Genomic DNA, 17,497 nt, shown 5'->3' on the forward strand with positions numbered 1-17,497 from the left:
AATTCACTGGGTAATGCAGCTTTATTTTAGGGGGAAAACAAATTGGTACTAGCATTAGTGTGAAGAACTACTTTCTTAATGGTCACTTCAGGAGAGAAAAAGTGATTGACAACTTATTTGAAACAAAAAAAAACAAAACATTTTAAATGTGAACAGAAGAACTGAATTTTTTGGATGAAACATATTAGACATGTAAGAACACATCAAGGCATTCAAGCACATTGCTTCTTAATGTAGGCCTACACACTAATAATGGCCGACCTGGACTGAGAGAGGTATTATGTCAGATATAAAACTGGAATGCTTTTGAACACACAATTCTTTCATTTAAGACTCGCGACACATGGGCTTTTGAGGATGATGTAAAACAGTATCAAGATAAAACAGTATCAGAAAAGAACCTGGATAAAACATTACTGGTGGTTTTGGTGGTTTGCTTAAGCTTACTGCATATAAAGAGATTTAGCTGAACTGCTCTGTTTATTCAAATTGTCACCCAAATAAATGACTTCACAGCAAGATTTTCCCTCAGCTGATTGAAACCTGCTCTGACATCATTGACTGGACTGTCGCCAATGTTTAAGTTTAACATGCTGCTGCAGTTTCCTACTATAGATGTGCAGACTATTTATTTGGTCTTAATGCATCAATTCATTGTAGTTGTCCAACTATGTCTGCACTAAGTGCCATACATTTTTAAAATCTGATAAGACTATTTTAAAATAGTTATGCAATTTATAGTCTGTAAAATCTGACTTATCCTGATTCTGCAAACCTTGGGGACCTACAGTAATTCTTGTTTGACCCAGGTTTGCTAAGAACACATTCACTTCTGTCCCAATATGACTGCTAGTGCAGTAAAAACACACACTTTTTGTGATGTTTAGAACATACATGGCAAGGCTAAAAAAATAAGTCTCTTTGAGGTACCAACCATGCTTTTCGATCAGAAAACTATTTCACTTCTACAGAATAAACAACTATGCTTGTGACAAACGCGTTCAGGGTGCTCCAGGCATGTCATGTTTGTTGCTGATGTAATCGAGTTCAGCCAGTGAAATGTAACACATACACAGACGAGAAGAAGAGAAAGGTTGTTTTTTTTTAAATCTCCATCAATGCTGAATGACGAGACAAAAGCCACCTGATAGAAAATAAGACGTCACGCAAAACAAAGCTGGACTCTACGCTGTCTCACTCTGTCCATCCTTTGAAGGGATAAATTATTACTATTATTAATTAATTCATCCCAGCCTTGCTAACCCGCCATTATCTCATAATCACAGATCTACAACAAACGGTGTCATCTGCAGTTTATATGGCACTCATGTGAAGTAACACTTACCCTTTCTGAGTCCTAAGCATCCTTAGAATAATATTTTTGATGTGATGAAAAACCCAATGAAACCAGCTCCTAACTAACCCAAAAACAGACTGTTATTTAAAAAAACCCCAACAATAATAAGTACCTTACTTTATCTGTACTTGGCACAACTTTGAGTGAAACTTCAGGTTCAAAACCATTATTCGATAATAAAGACAGGAAAGACATTTGATGTACAGTATGTTTTCTGAAGAGTTTAACATAAGCACATTACTGACTGACAAAATGTGTCAAAGATCTGAGAGGAAGCAGAGATGCACTAAAGTGACATAAATTCCTTTGACGTGAAGAACTTACTGTGAATGTGGGACCCTACATTTGGGAATATACTAAAGAATGTTGAATGAGACAAGCTAAAGATAGATCTCAAAAAGGTGCTAGTTAATTTAAGCTAAAAATAACACACATTGGAAATAGTCCTGAAAATAAATGAGGTAGTGTTGTTGATAAGGAGTAGAGATGCACCACTTCCTCTTTCACACTTCATTATTATGAAAGAAATTGTATTGAACTCACGAGGACAACATTGAAGGTTTTGGGATCAATGAAAAAAATAACATTTGAATAGATTTGTTTATTTCTCATCTTAACTCCTTTCCTATCGGAGACATTCAGATAATCCATCTTAATTTAGAGTGAGTTGTACTGTGTAAGAGTAAAGCAGTTTGGAGATTTGCTCATACAGCTGGAACCAAATAAGCTTGTAGAGTAAGGTGATTTTCATCAAAGTAAAACCAAACCAAAACACGTCAGTGTTTGTACTGGCTCCAATTAGTGGCATAGCTGCCCATTGGTGCATCCCTAAGTGTGAGCAGAACCAGAAGAATCTTCGACAGATGGTTTGCTGTAAAATCCTCGAGTTCTCTCAACAACAGAGTTTAACTAATCCTAACATAAACATGTAAATACTTGGATTCCAAAATGGGATTATCTGAAATACTGCAAAACCACTTTCGAACTGCCTGCCTCCTGGTTTACTGAATGACACCACCTTGACATAGAGCATTTTGGAAACATATCTTCATTTGTGTCAAATCTGAACTCTTCAAATATTTTTAAATCATGAGTTTTTTTCTTTCTTGATGATGTGTGTTTTGTGTTTGTACTGAATAACATCTATAGAAATATACAAAGGTGATAAATTCACCTTAATAGTCAGGCACCTGAGACCCCCACACGCTTGTCAAGAAATGTATGTGAAAATGTTTGTTTTAAATGACCATGAAATACCAAGGAATCAGCTTTACTTAGCTTTCTTTGTATGTTTGTGTGTACGAGCATGTGTGTGTGTGTGCGTGCGTGCGCGTGTGTGTGTGTGTGTGTGTGTGTGTGTGTGTGTGTGTGTGTGTGTGTGGACCCTGAGACAGCAGGTGGCTGGATAGAGACACAGGTGTACTGCACTGTCAGAGAGTGCAGGTATTCTTTAAGGCTTACACTTCTGTGTCACTCTTTAAAGTAGCATTCACACATCGAAACCCAAGGAAACCCCTGTGCTCTGGATTCATCCGAGATGGGAGCCTGACTCCCTCGCGAGCAGAACATTCCAGTTTTTCTCATTCCTGAGGGGAACAGAGCCATGCGTGACACAGTGGGGATAGCCTCTTTCAATCCTCTTCCCTCTGCTTGGTTTCTTTAAACGTTACTTTCCCTCCTATGAACAGGAACGATATCCAGAGAAAAAACTATGGTTGCAATGCAAGAGAAAGCATTCCCATACACAGTACTCTACCACTAAAATGATATATATGTAAACTGTACATACACACATATGAAACAATGGTACCTAGAAACCCTTTGCAAGTGAGAGAAAGGATCCAATAATGAGGTGCATAAAAATAATCCGAGGGGATACTTGCTGGATACATCAAAGAAAGAAAATCAGTCTGTGTGTTTGTGTAAGGGTCCATGCCCTACATGCAGAGGCTACGGGCACAAATAACTATGAGCTGCTGAGGTAGAGTGGACAAGGCCGGAGCTGACAAAGGGGGCTGGGGATAGCCCTCCTGAAATGGCCTTCCCAGGTCCTGATGGGCAGTGTCTTGAGTCCCCATTCCCCAGTTGCTCTGACCTCAGCACACAACGCACTGTCTTTGGGGAGTGGAAGCCATTGGTAAGCCCCGTGTTCTGCTGTGGCTCTTTGTCTGGCTGGTCCCCCATGCCTTCCAGCTCTCCATTGTGATTGGCCACTAACTTTATCAAGGGAAGACTCAAGGGGCACTGGGCTGTTGATAGTTCTTTAACTGTGTCCTCCTCTCCTGGTGGACTTGGCGGGCTCAAAGGGGAATACATGTCCTCTGATAATGAGTGTCCCCTCGTTGCATTACTATCTGTCTCCCTTTGGCTGCCCTCCTCCTTCTCTTTCTCTCTTACTGGGTCTGACAGCTCTGAGTGAACTATGACTTCTGCCTCCACCTGGTTACTGCACATGGAAGTACACAGACGATCTCCGCAGTCCTGAGAGAAAAAAAAAAAAAAAAAGGTTATTTTGGTTACTTCTTCTTAGTTAATCTATGAGTTACATGTGTAAAAAGTCAGCAAAAGCTTCTCCTCAGTGCAAACCCTCACCGCAAGATCAAAATGTTTACAGCGATAACAGAACTGACCAAAATTCCCATATGTACAGAAGGGTTGTATTTTTATTGAAAGAGAAAGGTATGAGCAAGTATGGATTAAACTGTTTGTTTTTATTCTGCTTTAATATAAGTTTTAAATGTTTGAATATCAAACCAGCTCAATGCATACAGAATATCTTCAGTAGAGTTAAAGCATATGTTAAAAGGCTCCAATCACTTCAAGACACCAGGTGTTAATATCCCCACTGTGTGGAAGCCTGTCTGATATATAAGAGTTTAGTATCATCCGTATCACAGGTGCATGTTTGAGAAATCTTCATAGATTTCATTAATAAATCAGTTTAACATATCACACAGTTAGTCACAGGAAATCTTATTCAACCATTTTGGGGAACTTGACCTATAGCTAAAGTAGCTGGCTACAGTAAGCAAGACCCCACCCCCCAGTTAGCCTCTTTCAGAGGTTAACTGGGGGTGGGACTTAAATCTAGGTCCCCTTCTTCATAAAAAAATACTTACCTTATATTTCAAGTGTTTAAGCTGCCCTAACCTCAGTGTGATATGAGAATAAAGTGCAAGACTGGAAAACTTGACTGTCAAAGAAGACTATAAAATAGGTTTGGCAAAAATTGAATGCAACATATTTAATGAACAAGTGATGTGAAAATAAAATCACTTGTCAGATACATATTATATACCATGAATGAGTCATCCATTACCGTGTTGTTATCACTAATTTGCTTGGTGAGAGCTCCATTAATGAGTGCTGGAGAGTCTTCTGTTATGGTTTCTCTGTATCTTGTGATTCTGTTGGCCCAGTTATGGCTCACAGAGCCATTCCAAGCAGCCTGCAAGAGGAACAACAACGTTGATCCAAATGACCATAATTATCTTCTATCAACACCTGAAAAAAAGTAACAGAGCATCCAAAGCCCTTCTGGAAAAAAGCTCCCCCTTTGACCTTGGCGTCAGCTTCAGGGCCTTCCTCCCCCTCCCCTAAATTAGCACTTGCCATCAGGCTTTGATCCTCTGGGGCCTCCTCTAACGGCTGACCAGACTCTTGGCTGCCCAGGGGCATCAGTGTCTCCAGCTCATGGCTATCGCTGCACTCCGGCGCTGTGGAGGGAACAGGGCTGCCTCCTCTCCTGTACTTTGGGGTCACAGCTGTGGAGTCCAGGCCCCCAGACACCTCCCTATGTGGAGCAGAGATGAAAGTGTTAGTAAAGGAGATGGGGTGGATAGAATACTGAACATTAATACTCTTGTCAGGGTCGTTTATATTAACTTTTGTATCTAATACAACAAGTGTTTTAAGTAAGAAAACACATTTGACATGTTAATAGATCATTCAAAGTTCTTACTCTCTGAATTACCTTACCTAGATTTGCCATTGCGAAAGCTAAAACACATGCAGAGCAGGATGCAAATCAGTCCCAAACAAACGCCGACTATGATGCCTGTCACAGCATGAATGTCCAGCTCTGTAAAAATAACAGAAGACATCGAATAAGTGTGATAAGAATTAAAGATATACTGTATACACTATTATATATACATATACTGTATATTGATTTTCATGTTTAAGTCGTTTGCTGGAGGCTATATTAATAAGTACTTTCACAGTACAGTACAGAGAGAGGACGTTAAGTATCACATTAACGTATCTAGTAAATATGATACATATAATCAGGCCTCATGAACTCACACAGAGTACAAGTAGCTGAGAAATGAAGCAACATTGGACAGAGGAGTGAAGAGCTTCATTATTATTCATTTATTCAGGGTTTCTTTGGCAGTCAGGACATAGAGAGGAGAGGAAACAGATGGCAGGAGCTCTCACCCACCCACCAGCCGCCTCGGTCCCATTCACACTGCACACAAGCAACACTATCACAGTCCAAGTGAACAAATAAACCTTTGGCACACATACATAACAGTAACAAAACTGCATTATGAGGAAATCATCAAGCTTTTTCACAGGGGAATTTCAATATTTAGAAATTAAATGTCTTTTTAAGTACAATAGGTGAGTAGACAGTACATTCACAAAGTTGAGAAAAACACAAGATGCTTCTAATCTTTAACTTCGATGTATACACTTTAGACTTTTAGACTTTTATTTTTGTTGTCCCAGAGGGGAAATTCTTTTTCACCAACATAGTACAGTTTTAAGGGCTGCGCGCCGACAGAGGGTGAACACAGGAACATACATGTGGGACAACAGGACATACAGTACATATGGTTATGGGGGGATCGGGAATTGGGACTGAGGTGGATTTTTATTGAGGGCTGAAATGACTGCAGGCACCAGGCTTCTGCCGTATTGCGCCCTCCTGCACAACAGGGACCTGTTGTAGAACTTTGAGGAATGACAGGCCCATGTCGTGTAACAGTTGACAGGGGAGTTAATTGCGTTGAATTTATGACTCAAGACAGAAGGGGCATTCAATAATTACAGGTGATTTTAGCATGCTGACTAATGGAATTAAAAAGTGCAAAATAAGATGGCATGCTTAACCACAAAGTGCTGTACGAGTGAAGAAAGTGCTTTTTACAGCTATTCTGCTGGGTACAGAGGAGTTTTAAGCCCTCCCCTGGGGGTCACTGATGAAGCCGCTCTTTGATATCCAAACTTAATATTATTCTCTAAATGCACCAGAATAGGATAAGTGAAATTATAGGGTCCTGCTGAGCTACATTTTCCCTGCTGGCAGGGAAATTACCCACTTTGCAAGGAAATACTTTGTGTGTGAGTATGTGTGTAGTAAGTGTAGATGGGTGTATGTGTACATGTTGTCCAATGTGTGTCTGCTTCTAATAGCAAAATCTTGAAGCAAAAGGACATACATTTCATTGTGAATTCTAACCACTACTACTGTATATACATATACACATAACTGATAATAATAATCCAGTTTTTTCTTCTAAATAACTCTAAAAACGTTCTTTTTTTAAATAAGTTTTTTTTTTCTAATCAGTCACTCCCTGCTCTCTTTGAATCCATGATTCAATTAATCCAGAATCATTTTGAATTGAAAATTGATTCTGAATCAAACCATTACCACAGTAATCAAAAGGAACCGTGAGACACCCACAGATTCCCAGCTCTAATACAAATACTTTTGAAATTACATTCAGTAAACATTTGCTTCTTTTTTTTAAGATTAATTTCATGACCACCATACCCACCATATTGCTGTTGGGGGATGTGAACATCCTTTACAGGTGAATAAGGCCCTGGCCCAACCTCAGTAGATGCCCCCAACTTGAAAAAGTACTGTGTATCACTGGACAAACCCTGGACCTCCATGCTGGTGATTTTCCCTGAGAAAAAAATGCCAGACAGGAAAACAATGTCATGGCCTTTTAAAAATGAAATGTCAAAGTATGAAGTTCTTCTTCAACAAAGAAGGAGAAAGTTAGAAGTGATGTTTTTAGTGAAGAAGAGCCATGATAGCTGACTAAGACTCACCATCCTGAAAGAGGTTTTCCCACATGTGCTCTGGTTGGCTGAGGTTGCCACTGTAAAGGATTTTATAGCTGACAATGATACCATTAGGTTCCAGTGGAGGGCGCCAGCTAACCAGCACAGAGGATGAGTCCAGCGCACTCAGTTGAAGCTCCTCTGGAGGTGTTGAGGGCCCTGAAGTAAAGCGGACGACAGGGTCAGTAATTAGAGCCCAGCAATGAGGCGTCACATCTGCAGCGTGTATATTGCCTTGGTGGGGGATTTGACATGTTGTGTGACAACCATCTGCGCCCTCATGTCTGGGCCACCTGGGTACAGCAGAGAGAGGACAAGCAGGGTGGAATAGGCCAGGGCTTGAGTGATAATACCTGGAAGTGGAGCGTGTGAAGGGGTGACTGGTTGTAATAATGTCATTAAAAGCAGACCACTCTGCTCTCAGCACCCTGACTTGGCTGTGTGACAGAGCTGCTGGCCAACACAGGAGCTGCTACTACACCTGGGTGTTTCATTACAGCCAGTTATCAGCCATCGATGCCAACCACTTATTCCCATGTCCGCTGGCAAACAGCCAGCCAACTAAATGATTCACATGAGAGAGCACATATTCAGCTGCATGCACTCAAGCACAACCTTGCATGTAAATATCAAAGCATCTGCAGCCACAACTTGGAATTAGCCAATTGAAACTGATCAGACAAACATTCAGGAAGATGGACTTTGCGCAAGAACTAGAAGAAACTTTGGGCCTGATTTACTAAGATCTCAATTAACGTGTACTAAATTGCATGTTCACTGCAAAAGTTTGCACGTTTAGTTCGTGGGCGTTTTGCGGGTCATTTCCTAAGAATATTTGCGTGAAAAACGTCAGATGCAAACCCTGTGGAGGCGGTAGTATTTCAGATAGGCTTTTGCGTGTTGTACTGGTTTACGTCACGGAGAGTTTGGATGGAAAGCAGGACGACTGCAAGCGCAACATAGGTACTAGTTAGAGGCAAATGAACGTCCAGTATTTTCAAGTAATACATCTGAATATAACAAAAGGAAAACGTGGCTTATAAGAAAACCTTGGTATAAAACACGGCCTCTCTTTTCTTCCCTCCCTCTTTTGAATGAATTGTCATACATTGCGCAGGAGGTGCGAGTCCTCTGTGGCACTGTTGCTCAGTGCGTGTGCCACTCGTGCCATTGTTGCGGACCAGAAGCTGGTCAGCGCTGTGTCTGATATACAGGACATACAGTAAATGCCATGGCAACAGGTACTGAAGTTGGGGGTACAAGCAGTGGTGAACCCCCCATTCAAGCGTCCCACAGCACAGCAGCAGGGGAGGGGGCTGTAGAGTGAAGAGACGAGCGCACTCCGGAGCGCACCAGAGACATCCAACCCGAGAAAATGAAATATATAATCTAGTAAATTGGATCTTAAGTGAGACTGGCTATCGTGACAAGAGCGCAGTAGAGACTCACGGTCAGGTAGAGTAGACTCTTCCACAGTGCCGCTGAAGGGTCCCACCACGCCCACCCCATTGGACTGCACTGCCAACTCATAGCGGGTGAAGGGCTTCAATGCCCCGAGCAGTATCTCCTGAGCAGAGCTGCAAAACAAAAAAAATGTTTTTAGTGTGTGTGTTGAGTGTTCTGCACTTCATTACCTGCTCGAAACAAAAAAAAAACATGTACTGAACAAATCCTAACTATCTACAATAAATGTTCTCTCACATCATTAACTCGTAATACCTGCCTCCAGGGTGACAATCCTTTAATGTTATGTTTGTAAATATTTATGCAGCTCTTTTGCCTTAAGACTTAATGCTCTACATAAAAATATAACTCTTGTATATGTTACATGAAAATACTAACAGGACGCGTAAATAACATAACTAAAATAAAGCAGACAATATGTTTGAACTGTTAGTTAGTGGACTCATTTTGAGTGTTTTGGGTAAAAGCAACAATAAGACGGATTTCAGATAAGTGCGCTTGTGGTTGCACACATGCCAATGGTTTCTGACTTTATCTGCATTATTCTAAGTCAAACAGTGCTGTTGCCTCTCTCTTATGGGCACCGTGCACAGAGGACAAAGATGTTTTGAAAAGCCGAAGAACCACGCCAACTGACAAAGTGGAATAATATTAAGACCAGCAAGGAAAGAGAAAACTTTTTGACTTCAGATTATTTATTCATTTATTTGTATTCAAGCCTGAGACATACTGTACTGCAACTTGGCTGAGAAAACATGAGAAAACAATGACAAAGAAAACAATACAGCCTAATGTTACGTTGCAATCTGTAAGGTATGTGTAGGCTTATATACTATTTAACTTCCTTACAAACTGTTGTTTCACAAAGCTTTCGCCAAAATACAGTATAAATATACACTGTAGCTGCGGCCCGATGCCAAAGCTACATAGTGCTAATAGCAGCAGGGACATGACAGAGACACTATTCTCCCAGTTAAAAGTCATCGTACCATTCCTTTTTTACAGTGGAAATAATACACATTTCTTCTAAAATGTTTAAATGATGGTTCAAAACAGAGCTCCTCTAATCTTAATGTTAAATAGATGTTTCACAAAGGGACTACTTAAGGTTTATAAAAAGCTCCCTTTTGTTTCATTCAACAGTTTTCTTTTTAGAAATCTCAAGGTAAATGTCAAAAAGTCAAAAAGAAAGCCAGGTAAGGTTCTTGATGAAGTTGTTAATGAAGTTGAGAAATTCTATTAGCCTACTTGAAAAATAAAATGACTTTCTAAGAGAAGAAATAAGATACAAAAAATGCTAAGGCATTGAATTTTTACCTTACTCTGCACGGTCCTCTTTCCATAAATTAACCGGCATGATTTCATTATTTCACATTCATACAATAAAATACTATACAAACAGTGACTGATGAAAAATGTAATGTACAACATCGCAGACACGACTTAGCTTCCTTTCCTTGTATCTGACCTGGTGTGATAGGAGACCAGCGAGGCGTTGGTGGTCCCTGCAGGGCTGCAGCGCACTGTGTAGTTGATGATGCGTACATTGCTGAACCGTGGCTTCTCCCAGCACAGCCAGATGGAAGTGGAGCTGTTGGCCGTGGCTCTGATGCTGCTTGGGGGCAGCGGAGGGGGGCGCATGGGCAGCACTGTTGCTTTAACACAAACACACACACGCAGACATATAAGACATGGATCTTAGCCAATGTAAATACAATTTGTCATTGTTTATAGGTCAAGACAGTGATGAGGGTCCTGGTAAATGTCACTTATTCATTCAGTTTTTTTATGAATAGATGCACACATGAAGGAGATGAGTCTTACGTCCTGGGGCCTTGTCTGTCCTTCCCTTCCACACAGCAGCTGCTCCTTCTATTTGTTTGTTGAAAGCCCAAACCTTCACCTCATACTGCCGGTCAGGGACTGACACACCACCAAGAGACAGAAAGACAAAGCAGATATAAAAACGCTAACTGTTTTATGATTAAGTTATACGTACTGTGTATGTAGCACATGTTGCAAGTAAACTGGGGAAATTTGAAAAGTCTTGATGTTTACCGTGTATCTGGAGATTACATATGGCAACTGCACTACCACCTTCATGGAAATACTTACATTTGTGGCCCCTTTTAATGTATTTCTTAGGTTTTATGATCACTTTTTAAGAGAGGGGTCTGATAATTTTCTGCTTTTTTTGATTTTTCCAAGAAATGCATGTCAAATTTGCTCTTGCAAGGTCTCTGATTGAACACAAGTTCCCTTGGTCAGCCTTGAAATGGCTGTCCGCCAAGCGCGACTTTTTTAAGCGAAGTGGTGTATAAAATATTATTTGTCAGACAGTTGGAGTAATTAAAAGTTCTGGACTCAACACCCTGGAATCTGCTAAGCAAACAGGCCCGTTTCAACAAACGTACCCAGCCCAGTGAGGAGATGATACCGGGCTTTCTTCCGGAGCCTGATGGTGTGGGTCTGTTTCATTCTTTCTCCATTGGTTGCATCTTCAGCCTCCATCTCTCGACATGACAGCTTATACCCAGACACTAATGTGTGATTGGGAGGGTGCCATGTCACATTGAGTGTGTTCACTCTGGCTCTGACTTTCAGCTCAGTAGGGGCAAAGATCACTGAAAGGGATTTAAAAAGGGGAAACATAACAGAATTCGCCATGATAACATCATATAGAGTACAAGCGTAGTTACATATCAGCGGTAGGGACAGCACAGCAGTTCAACGTGCAGACTACAAAGTCAGTAGTAAAAAAAAAAAGGGGGGGGCCATGAATTTGAAACATCTGAAACATTAGTAAGATGGCTTTACTGTAATGATTGTGAGAAACAGAGCAACAGTTTAGAAGCAAATAAAATGTCTTCTGTGAAGGTTAGAAAAAAGGGTTAGTAACGGTATCTTAAATTCCCTGTACCGACTAAACCTGTTGAGGTTACAAGTAATTCAAAGATGGTGCTACAAGACAAATGACAACCCTAGGGGGGAAAAAAAACCAAACAAACTGACAACAATAATAAACTAAACTAGAGCCAGCTGTGTTGTGGTCCTTACCCAAGCTGTGGTTGCTGTGGTTGTAAAGGGCTAATGTTTGGTGCTGGGCCCACTCAGAGGGAACCCCGAAGCCAACAACTGTTCCAGCTGCGATCCTCAGTTTGTAGGCCTGGTTGGGCTGAAGCTCTCTGAGTGTGAACTGAGTCGCATTACCCCCCACTTCAACTGAGAACACAGAGTCCACTGTGGGAACACATAATACAAAGCCTCACAAATGTATACACTACACTCCATAAGAAATGTTGAGTGACACAGTGAAAATATTCTACTGGGAAATACATGAATGCCTACTATTGACTCAGGAGCTGATAATTTGTCTCATTTTGCAGAAAGACCTTTTCACAATTCCTCCAAACATTTATTCAGAAGAGATATTTTGGGTATGTAGGTCAAGCAAATTAAAATAAACAACATTTGAGGAAATTCCAATGTGGCTATTGACTAGGCGGCTTAATAACCCTAAATGTCTTCTTCTTTAACCAGTCTTTTGTGGGATTCTTGGATGCTCTGGAACAAGGTTGAAAGACACATTTATGTTTCATTGTCAGGTTAAGGGAATGATGGTCTCACTGTCTCCTCAAGCATTCACAGAGTTTAGGTTTAAATTGATTGCAAGTTGGACTGAACCCAGTGGCGGTTCTAGACTCCATTAGGACACCAAACAAAAATCCATTGGGGGCCCCTCAAACCAGCGTACGTCACCATCATGTCTGCAAGAGTCGAGATGCCTATTCCTCTTTTTGCCTCGGTTTTCACTCCCATTCAGATAATTCCTCGTTCAATATAGCATGTGACACTTAACAGAGCAAGGAAAGCGAGTGCGGTTTCCGACTGTCATTGCTGAATTTGCACATTTTGAGCCTCAACATGTTGGCCTCATTGCTGTGAAGTATGTCGGCCATTACAGGGCCTCCTGTTGGCCTGGGGCCCCAAGCGGTTGTCTACCTTACATGTTGATAACTAGCGCCTCTGCCTGAACATGATACACAAAGCAAGCTGAAACCGTTACACTTCCCCTTTCTTGTTTTATCGTTGATATGAGGCCCTTCTCAAATGCTAAGGTTTTCTTGCTACTAAAACATTTGTCTGTAACCTTTGCCACTTGTAGACAAACATATTTTTGGAGACCTTCCAACCCCAACCTGACTCCTGTACACCTTCCAACCTATTACCAAAGACCGAGAGCTTATCTGCTATAGTGAGGGTGATATCACACACATACATAACAAAGAATAAACAAGACACTTGAAATCAGATGGTCCCTATAGGGTTCTTTCTGATGACACATCCTTCTTTTTCACGTTTTAATTTATTTCCGTGGAACTAATTAGCATTTTTATTATTTCTTCAAATCGAATAAAGGACTTTGACTTGTCAGCAATTGTACAGTTTGCTTCAGTATATGATTTAAAGACACAGTAAGAATCAAAATAGAGTGTCTACATTTGCTGTTATATTTCAATGTGCATACTTTGGATTTTTTATGTTTCTAAGAATGCAGTTTGACTCTTATTTGGTAGTTTGGAATATTTTTTTAAGACGATGACATTATTAAATTTAGGTTTATTCTCTTTTGAATTGATGATTCAACAGGTGATACTGAATATTACACAGATAATTATTCCAGTGTTCATGACTGTGTTGGTCCTGCGTTCATTCAGGTATTTTGCTGTCTTTTAGAAAGCAGAGAACATAGCACAGTTTTGGTGAAGACTGAACTTGTTCTCTTTTCTGGAAAGGTAAATATTCAGAAGATATTATTCTTCTCTAAAAGTTGATCAAATAATCTTAAGTAGCATACGCGTGTATATAAGCCTCTGCCTCTAAACTTTTATGCGATGATTGACAATTTCTACAAACAGAACAGAAACATTACAGCTGGTATTTCTCTATAAGTAATGTCCTTTTTATTTTATCAACTTATTTGAAACCAAAATAGGCAAATTGAATATACTCTGTCTTACTAAAAAGGTGTTTTTACTGGCAGGTAAGGCCAGCTTTTGACCAGTTAAGGTTACTCACCCTGATCCAGAGCGCTGTACTCAATGCGGTAGCGAGTGACAGCTCCTCGACTATGCTGCGAGGACAATGGGTGCCACATGAGTCTGATGTCTGTGGGGGAGGTGCTGGCTATAGACAGCTGAGGAGGTGCATTCGGCACTGCATGAGGAAATAAAAGACACGCTGAACTGTTACATGATTCACGTACAAAGCCTGTCTTTTAGAGCTGCACAGGAAACCAGCTGACACAGTTTATAAACAGCATGAGTTTATAAACAGCAGTTAAACAAAGAAAACTCATCTATGCTGAGAAAAAGTGTGCACAAAGTCAGTGTTTTCTCAAAAAATTGCAGTGTTTTTTTCTTTTCTTTTAAAATTAATGAGCTCCTAAAAATTCATTAGAAGTTACAAGGTTGGCAGACCAATAAAGTTTGCTAATTAAGTCAATGACCAATCCAAGGCTATTTAGTTGTACGGTCTTTTTATTTTTTTACCTGTGTGATTTTGAATACTAACCGTCCTCCAGCATCTCCACAGTGACAGGTAGGGATGGGCCACTGGCTCCTTTGGGAGAGTAAGCCACCACAAAGAATGTGTAGGCAGTGTGTGGGAGAAGCTCTTTGACATGATACTCTGTGGTGTCGTTGTTCATTGCAAACTGGTACTCCACATTATTAGAGCCTAAAAGGCAGAAACATATTTAAAATCAACACACGCACCTCTTGGTTGTTGCTTGCTTCTGTTTCTTTCTGAAATCCTCATCAGTCGCGTACCTCTTGGTTATTGCCTGCTTCTGTTTTTCTCTGAAAATGTCATCTGATGCATATTTGTTGGTGAGGTATTTCTTCATGGTTATTTTTTTGTTCAGCCTGAAAGTTTCATCGCTTCTGTATCGCTCTCTCTGAGATGGTTTTTTCCCCCCCTCTGTATCTTTTCTTAGTTTCCTCATTATCTTTCTACGCTTGTGTTCACTGACTTTCTTAGATTTAACAACCTGTGTAGCCTTTGACATCACTACTGTGGATGGTGCAGTGAGTGGCTCCAGAGAAGCCACATGTTGCTGTTTGTCATCCATGACAACATTGGTTGGGATTCCAACATCTGTGTCAAGTGGTATCTGAGTTGGCATTTGTAGTGAAACAGCCTCTTTCTGTACAAATTTAAGTGGTGTGAAGTCAAACAGCATCCTGTTAATAGACTGAAAAGGATGGAGCTGAGCATTGAGTTCTTCGATTTTCTTTATCAGATCATCCAACTGTGTGAATGTCATCATCACTGCCTTCCCATCTGGCACTGGTAAGCCATCAGCATTTCTGCTATGGGAGTCAAAGAGTCCATATCTACCAGACTGGTCTCTAAACAATGCAATAGTATATGGCGTGATGGTGAGCAGTGCATGGGTAACATCTGAGGACAGACACTGAAGTCTTGTACGAAGATTTTGACACCAACTTTCTGTGCCAGGATATCCATTGTCTCTAATGTATCCAGAATACTCGCAGGTTTTCTGCACCTTATACTGGTGTTTAGCAGTTTGCACGGTGTGAGGTGTTTCTTGAATGTTCAAATAGTAGTCGTAAAACCTGTTTTCATCTTGAAGACGTTGAATGGTTTGACCATAGAGAATGTGTCCCTCATCTAGTATGTTATCCAGATCAGCCTCTTTCAAGTCATGACCCTCTTGATGGTGTGTTAGGAATGTCAGAGCCATGCATGAACACTGTTTATTCCTTAAAGTAGGGTGATATCTGTCATCGTCTTGAGAGTGAGATGCCTGGACAGATATCACGGAGGGTGATACCTGTGTAACTTTCTCTTCCAAAAGGTCTATGAGCTGCATCGTGCTACTTAACAGTTGAACATCACTCTGTAGTTCCTGCTGAGCCATGCATGGAGATTCAGCCACAGGTGGACTACTTACCTCCATTTCACAAACCTCATTTGCAACAGTGTTGCAGTGTGGTTGTGGGTCCTGGAACCGTTGGTCTGAAGGGACAAACTTTGTCCAGCGTTGTTTCGCAGCTTGCGATCTCTTTCCTTTGCGTGGCATTTTGTTATCACTAAATAATGACATAGATAATGGTCACTGACACAAACACACACCATAAAGCTGGCATTTAAAGAGCATATTGCAGGTTAAAGACAAAACTTAAGTAATCATAGGAAAATACGTTGACAACGCTGTTTTCTGAGGTTGTGGGAATAATTCACCAAAACACAATATCAAGCCACTTACACTATGCACCCGAATGTGCGCCACGAAATTACAAACTATTGCAGTGAAGAGTCTGTGCTGCAGGGAGGCATCCTGTCTGTTCTCACTCACTATCACGTATAATTACACCCCTTTAATCATGTGATGTTTTAAGCGTGTTTTTAGTGCTTTAATTCTTTTGTGCTGCCTTCTAAATGTTTGTTTGTAAAGGGTTTTATGCTCTCTGTGCAAGACAAGTTCCCCCAGTGGCAATAAAGGCTTAATTCAGTCATTCATACACGTACGCACCAGTGGGTGTGGACTGTAGCTGTTTCCGTTCTACGTTCGTGAAGCTTTTTTACGGCCTTCATGGGCGCTGTCATCTTGGAATTTTGCAACCAGTCTGCGCAGTAGGGTCCGGCGGGAGGAGCCCTGGCAACACGCCCCGCCCACTTTGCGTACCGCTCTGATAGCTTACGCAGCCCAGCTACGCCAAGAATTTAAGAATCTTTACGGAGAGAAATTCATCTACCGACCATAGAGGTGAGTACAAAACCACCATATATTTCAAGTCAAATATCTAAACGTAGTTCATTCAGAAATTAAGAAAATCACACTTATTATATTAATTATTGAATTTAAACGTCTTTTCGTGTCCTGTATGTCTTGTTTATTGCTACTGGATGCCTTGAATTTCCCTCAGGATCCATCTATCTATCTATCTATCTGTCTATCTGTCTGTCTATCTATCTATCTATCTTTCTATCTGTCTATCTATCTTCTTTAACTCTGTGGGTTATTAAACCTTTTATTTTTGGCAAAAAACGAACTAAAACTATTTTTAGCTAAATTAGCAACATAAGCTGTGTACAGATCTAACATATGCTGGTGAAAATATGTTATATGATAGAAAGTAGTGGTGCACATAGTACTTAAGTTATATCTGCTGTCAGTAGTTACTTCAGTTCTATGTACATTTACAGAGTCTATGTGTTTCTGTGCATAACTGTGGAGTTGGTAAATGAATCTGTTTCATTAAGGTTTCTGTTTGTATGGACCTTTTCTCTGGTTCTTTTCCTTGTCTAACATGTTTATCTCATTGTTTTTTTATCATCCTCATTTTAGACACAAGGAAGAAGAAAGATGGCTGATAGATACCCCTGCCAGCTCACCTGATGGTCTCCCTTACTTTGTTCTCCTCTCGGTGAACACCTTTGGACTGTGGAGGGAAGAGAGCATGCAAACTCCTCACAGAGAGACTCCTGTCAGACAGGGATTCAAACCAGTAGCCTCCTCACTTTTATAACCGAACCATCATTCCCACTATGTGTTATAAATCA

At 40.6% G+C, this 17,497-nt stretch overlaps 1 protein-coding gene across 1 annotated transcript; it reads right to left on the minus strand.

Moving 5' to 3' along the window:
- Positions 1–1,943: 1,943 nt before the first annotated feature.
- On the minus strand, positions 1,944–16,013 carry LOC306821789 (immunoglobulin superfamily DCC subclass member 4-like; the record flags this gene model as incomplete). Its single annotated transcript, XM_079340362.1, has 14 exons — positions 1,944–3,838; positions 4,677–4,805; positions 4,919–5,150; positions 5,336–5,438; positions 7,147–7,281; positions 7,430–7,600; positions 8,891–9,018; positions 10,374–10,560; positions 10,730–10,828; positions 11,320–11,529; positions 11,963–12,145; positions 13,985–14,122; positions 14,480–14,644; positions 14,924–16,013. The coding sequence occupies 14 exons, from the start codon at positions 16,011–16,013 to the stop codon at positions 3,308–3,310; spliced, it is 3,501 nt and encodes a 1,166-aa protein (XP_079196488.1). The 3' UTR covers positions 1,944–3,307.
- Between the last annotated feature and the right edge of the window lie 1,484 nt (positions 16,014–17,497).

The sequence above is a fragment of the Symphodus melops genome (assembly GCF_947650265.1).
Source record: "Symphodus melops genome assembly, chromosome: 3".
In the NCBI taxonomy this organism is placed as follows: Eukaryota; Metazoa; Chordata; class Actinopteri; order Labriformes; family Labridae; genus Symphodus; species Symphodus melops.